Source organism: Nicotiana sylvestris, chromosome 8 (assembly GCF_000393655.2).
Source record: "Nicotiana sylvestris chromosome 8, ASM39365v2, whole genome shotgun sequence".
Taxonomy (NCBI): Eukaryota; Viridiplantae; Streptophyta; class Magnoliopsida; order Solanales; family Solanaceae; genus Nicotiana; species Nicotiana sylvestris.
The window spans coordinates 211510463-211517363 of record NC_091064.1 but is presented as its reverse complement, the minus strand read 5'-3'; the positions used below and the strand labels follow the sequence as shown (position 1 = coordinate 211517363).

General features: G+C 37.2%; 1 protein-coding gene across 1 annotated transcript; it reads left to right on the top strand.

The window, feature by feature from the left end:
• The first annotated feature begins 1161 nt into the window (after positions 1-1161).
• On the top strand, positions 1162-1641 carry LOC138876307 (uncharacterized). Its single transcript, XM_070155221.1, has one exon. It carries the CDS (start codon positions 1162-1164, stop codon positions 1639-1641), a length of 480 nt encoding a protein of 159 aa, XP_070011322.1.
• Positions 1642-6901: the final 5260 nt, after the last annotated feature.

The window sequence follows — 6901 nt, the reverse complement described above, 5'->3', positions numbered from 1 at the left end:
TAATATACCTATGCAGGAAAACAATTACAGAAGAACAAGGAATCAAGAAGATACTACAAGATCGCTGAAGTCAATCTTGATACTTCAGGAAAGAAACTAATCAGCAAATCTGGATGCCTAAGGAAAGAAATCAATCGGCAAATCAATCAGCAAAGATTAACGAACAGCTGCAATGGAAAGAATCAAGCAAGCCTAAACTTAAGGCATGAATCAAGGCCAGCATATTCGAAAGATCGAAGATCCTGTAAAGATTGCTAAACGGCTAATTTCGGAAGGATCAACAATCAAGGAGCAAGCCTTCATCATATACAACTATTAAAGGAAGGATATCAAGGAAGAGCAACAGCTAGCTATCTTATTCTTGGAAAGAATTAATTTCTTTCCAAGGATCAAATCTCTTAGGTTGTTAAGCCTCGACCTTCACCAAAGTATTATACCCAGCCTTAAACCTTAGACATATATACTTTAATCGAACCAAAAAACCCTCTCTTTGTTCTACTGCAAACAAACATTATAGTTCACTAAGATCTGTTGTGTAACAAGTCAGAGAAATAGGAAAGTATTACACTGGTGAGGCATTGTATCAAAAAGAAACGAGTGTTAGAGGAACTGTGTTATCAAGTCATTAGAAACGCATTTACTAAAGAGAACTCCCTTGCAACCCAAGGGGAATGGACTAGGATTCACATTGAATCTGAACCAGTATAAAATTTTGGTGTCTTTAATTCCTGCACATACTTTTTGCATCTTACTTTTTGTCATTACAACTGTTAAGTTATTACATCTAGTCGACTATTTGATAAACTAGTCAACTAATAAGAGATTAAGTTTAAAAATATACAATTCAGCCCCCCTCCCCTCTTGTACTTTCAATTGGTATCAGAGCAAGGCTCACATTCTACTTTTGCTTAATGGCTTGAGAGAATAGATCATAGCAAATCAAGTTATCATAGGAGCTCTCTTTCAGGAAGGAACTTCACAAGTTAGACCACCATACTTCAATGGACAACATTTCTCCCATTGGAAAGTGCGAATGGAAATCTTTGCCAAGGCCTATGACGTCAAATTTGGAAAGTTATCAAAAAGGGAAACTATCCCTTACCTGCTGCTACTCCACCGCTTGTTGATCCTAAATATATAGATTCATACACAAAAGAGCAAATGGAAGTGGTACAAGTTAACAATAAAGCGAGAAATTTGCTTCATAATGCTATAAGTGGTGAAGAATATGAGAACATCTCAAGCTGTGACACAGCCAAAGAAATGTGGGACAAGCTTGAGGTCACATATGAAGGAACCAGCAAAGTGAAGGAAACACATATCAACATGTTGGTTCATGATTGTGAACTCTTCTCAATGAAAGAAGGAGAATCTTTTGAAGAGATGTTTGCCAGGTTTAGCAAAATAATTAGCGATCAAAAGGCATTTGGCAAGCCTTATACCAGTGGTGATCAAGTTAGAAAAATTCTCAGGAGTTTGCCAACCACCTGGCAGACCAAAGTAGTCATACTGGAATCTCAGGATCTAAACAAATTATCTTATGATGAGCTACGAGAAGTCATAGCTTTTGAAAAGACGCATCTCAAGAAGACTAGTCAAGAAGAGAAAAAAGAAAATAGTCACATTCAAGACTTCAACTGAAATAGCTGAAAACGAAATTGATGATGATCCTGAAGCTTTACAAGAAGAGATTGCTATGCTATCAAGAAACATGGATGGATTAATGAGAAGATTCTAGAATACAAAGAAAGGAAGAATTCCACCAAGACGATCCAGGCAATACAATGACCAGGACAAAAATGATGGAAAGTGCTATGAGTGTGGAAGATTTGGGCACATTCAAGCTGAGTGCCTAGAATTAAAAAGGAAGATCTCTAGAGGCTTTAACAAGAACAAATCCTTCGGAAGCTGGAGTGATGAGGACAATTCATACCACGAAAAGATAACAAATCTCTGCTTCATGACGATTCTGGAAAATGAAATGAACAAATCCTCAGGATGCTGGACAAATGAGGACACTTCAGATGAAAAAAATGAAAACTGCTTCATGGTACGAGGTGAAACTAGTGAGGTAAGATCTTATAACTGTGATAGATACAATGAATTGCAGGATATTCTTGATTTAACTTTGAAAGAGTCTCAAAAAATAATGAATGAGCTTAAGAGACTCACTAAAGAAGTTAAAGACTGGAAACTCAAACATAAAGTATGTGAAATCGAAAAAGAAGTACTTCAAGAAGAGTTTGAGGAATTGCAAATGCAACTTAATGGCATGTGCAAGACCACCAGTCACAGTTCTGTTAGGTCAAACTAGATGACTTACAAGTCAACTGGAAAAGGACTAGCCAGAACTAAGTTGACTAGTCCTACCACTAATGAAAGACCTAAAAGTGGGTCAGAAGTTACGTGTCATTACTGTAACAAAAGTGGGCATAAATATTCCTTTTATCGTTTTTGTAAAGCAAACATTTCAGGATGGGTTTGAAAACCAAAAAATAATTCTAATCTGGTAACACTAACCCTCCAAGACCCAGACAAGCTTGGGTACCTAAAAGAAAGTAATCACCTTGTTTTGCAGGAACACCGCAGAATAAGCCACAAAGGAAAATGGTATCTAGATAGTGCGTGTTCCAGTCATATGACAGGTGAAAAAAACCTGTTCAAAGAAGTTACAAAAATTGATGGAGGAAGTGTTAAATTTGGGGATGACTCAAAAGGCAAAATAATTGGTACTGGAACACTTCCCTTCAATAACAACTATGACATCACTGAAGTTTATCTTGTTAATGGCCTCAACTACAATCTCTTGATCATAAGTCAACTTTGCGACTCAGGATATGAGGTAAATTTTAAGAAAACAGGATGTGCTATTGAAGACGAATCAAGTAAAATAGTCCTTCCTGAAAAAAGGTATGGAAATGTTTATATCCTTGATAGTTTTGAAAAGATAGATGGTCATATTTGCTTAACTTCTATGTCTGATGATCCATGGTTGTGGAATAAGAAACTTGGTCATGCTAGCATGCATTTGATAGAAAAATTGTCCAAACATGAGTTAGTTGTTGGTCTACCCAAACTGAATTTTTCTAGAACTCATATCTATGATGCATGTCAAATGGATAAGACCAGAAACTCTTTCAAAAAACAAAGATATAGTATCTACTTCAAAATCTTTGCAATTACTTCACATGGATTTATTTGGGCCTACTAGAACTGCTAGTATAGGAGGAAAGAGGTATGATTTTGTTATTATAGATGATTATTCACGTTTCACTTGGGTAATTTTCTAATCTCATAAGGATGAAGCATTAAGAAATTTTGAAGTTTTCTGCAAGAAGGTTGAAAAAGAAAAGGGATATCTAATTTCAACAATTCAGAGTGACCGTGGAGGAGAGTTTGAAAGTAGAGCATTTGAAGATTTCTGTAATGATCAGGGATACACACATAATTTCTCTGCACCACACTCACCACAACAGAATGGGGTTGTAGAAAGAAATAACAGAACCCTCCAAGATATGGCAAGAACCATGTTACTAGATCATTCACTGCCAAATCACTTCTAGGCAGAAGGTGTAAGTACAGGATGTCACATTCTCAACCGATGCCTCATAAGGCCTATTCTAAAGAAGACTCCATATGAATTATGGAAAGGTAAATGTCCCAATATCAATTACTTCCATCCCTTCGGAAGTAAATATTTTATCCACAATAACGGTATGGATAATATTGGAAAATTCGATCCAAGAAGTGATGAAGGTATTTTTCTGGGCTACTCATTAAATAGTAGATCTTTTAGAGTCTATAATAAACGCACATTATGTGTGGAAGAATCATTACATGTTATATTCGATGAAAATAATCCCTTGGCCGAGAACGGAATTACTGCATGTGATGAAGATCAAGCTCAAGAAATTTAGGAGACAAGCAAATCTCGAGAGTCGACTGATATATCTGTTGCGACAGAGTCAAATGGTGAAATCAACAGCAATGTACCAGATTAACCAATCGAGTCGACTGCGAATGTAGAGAGTCCAAATGATTGGAGAAGCGAGCCTGAATATCCTTAAAAATTCATTATAGGGGATCCAAGTGAAGGAATGAAAACCAGGGGAGCTCTAAAAAAACAAATATTGCATTAATCTCTTAGGTTGAGCCAAAGAAGATAGAGGAAGCGCTAAAAGATTCAAGTTGGGTTCAAGCTATGCAGGAAGAGTTAGATCAGTTCAGTAAGAATCAAGTCTGGAATCTGATACCCATACCTGAAAATGTTTCTGTAATCGGAACAAAGTGGGTTTTCAGAAATAAATTGAACGAGGATGGAAATGTCGTAAGAAATAAAGCCAGACTAGTTGTTCAGGGATACTCACAATAGGAAGGAGTCGACTATGATGAAACCTTCGCCCTAGTAGCTCGTTTGGAATCCATACGAATTCTTCTAGCATACGCATCATTTAAAGGATTTAGGCTGTTTCAAATGGATGTTAAAAGTGCCTTTTTGAACGGATTTATTGAGGAAGAAGTATATGTGAAACAACCACCTGGGTTTGTAGATTCAAAGTTCCCATATCATGTATACTAGCTCACTAAGGCGTTGTATAGGCTAAAGCAAGCTCCACGTGCTTGGTATGATAGACTTAGTTCCTTTCTTGTTGATCATGGCTTCACAAGAGGTAAAATATACACTACCTTTTTTATTAAAAGATCATAGGAAGGTAACCTCATTTTTCAAATTTATGTTGATGATATTATATTTGGTAGTGCTAACCCTCTTATGTGCAAGGAATTCTCAAATCTTATGCAAAGCGAATTTGAAATGAGTATGATGGGAGAGCTAACGTTATTCCTTGGACTACAAATTCAACAATCTGAAGACGGAACCTTTATATGTCAGACCAAATACATAAAAGAACTGATTCAAAAATTTGGTATGAGCAATGCAAAATCCATTGGTACACCAATGAGCCCTTCCACAAATCTAGACAAAGATGAACAGGGAATTCTTGTTGATAAAATTAAATATCGTGGAATGATTGGATCACTGTTGTACCTAACAGCAAGTCGACCGGATATTATGTTCAGCGTATGTAAATGTTCCAGGTTTCAGTCAGCTCCTAAGGGGTCACATTTGACCGCAGTAAACAGAATCATTCGATATCTCATTGAGACTGTATCTCATGGACTATGGTACCCTCGCTCTAACTCTTTTAAATTAGAAGGTTTTTCAGATGCTGACTTTGTAGGTGATAAGGACGATAGAAAAGCACAAGCAGTACATGTCAATTACTGGGAAAGGCATTGATATCCTGGAACAGTAAAAAACAAGCATCAGTTGCACTATCCACTACTGAAGCTGAATATATTGCCATTGGACAATGCTGCACACAACTACTGTGGATGTCTCATCAACTAGGTGACTATGAACTTTCATTTAAACCAATATAAATTTTTTGTGATAATTCAAGTGCTATTTGTCTTTCCAAAAATCATGTGGATCATTTGAGAGCAAAGCATATAGATATCAAGCATCATTTTATTAGAGATCATGTTCTTAAGGAAGACATAGAAATATCTTTTGTTGGAACTACTGATCAGTTAGCTGATATTTTTACTAAACCTTTATTAGAGGAGAGATTTTGTGATTTAAGAAAGTTACTTGACATTACTTGCTTTACTAATAACTATTAGGACCTATATATACTGTTGATTTCTTACAAGTGTAATGATTGTCCTTTACTCATGCATTAATTACGCCTCTGTTTTTCCCTCTTTTTTCTATTCTTTCACATCAGTTTGTCGTTCAAAGTTGGAAAGCCAATCATCGCGTCCCTTCAACTGACATCTTTTCCTTTTCTGTACTCAACCGTTAGAAACCTTCTTCTTAAGGCGGAGAACCCTTTTCAGTCACTTTCATTGTTATCCCCTCTCCAAAGCTCCGATCAAACCCTCACCCTTCAATGGCTAAACATCCCAGAAATCCCTCTGCCTCTACCAGAAAAAGCACACGTTCCAAAGCAAAACCCCCATCTATGGCCCCAGAACAAGTAGACCTTGGGTCCTATCACTCTGAGGGTTTCGCCTCTTCTCAGGGAGATTTCTCTGAACTCTCTCAACACCTACGAGAAAAAGCCCTAGGTAAACAACCCATGGAAGAACCCCCTATTTCCTCCACCCCAAAGAAATCCAAGGTTGATTTTTCCGTCTCTCTCAAATCTAACCTCAACTTCTGGTATTCTCCAGATAGGGATTTTTTCATTATTCTAAAGGACAAGCCTGTTGCTCATGGAAGGGTCGTTGACCTTGACGACATAGAATCCCTCAATTGCAAGGTCAAAGACCTCTTCGTTCATCAAGGATGGGTTAAGTTCCTTTCTATTCCTCCGCCTAAGGTATATGGACCCCTGGTAAAAATGTTCTATGCCAATCTCCGTTCTAGTAAGACTGATAGGTTGGAATCTTTAATGTTAGATAAGCGCATTGTTCTTGATTGTGCCATATTTGATTCGCTATTTCAGTGTCGTTCTGGTTTTCCTATGCTTTTTAAAAATACATGGACTAACGACTTTGAAATTTCTTTTGACCAAGCCAAACAGTGTATTGCTGAGTGTCCCTCTGACTCCCTTCCAAACCAGTTAGGTCCAGTGATGTTAGTTTCGAAACTTGGGTTCTGGCCCACATTGTAGCAATTACTTTACTTCCCCATACTGGTTCCTTTTCAACTTTCTCTCAAAGAGACACCTTCTTGTGACCAAACTCAAAATCAAGCTTTCCTCATGGGTTATCAATTTCATGATCGACAGTGTTGAAGATTCCACCAGTATACCCTATGGCATTATCAATTTCCTCCTAGGTTATCAATTTCTATCTCTCTCAAATCTGACCTCAACTTCTAGGATTTTCCAGA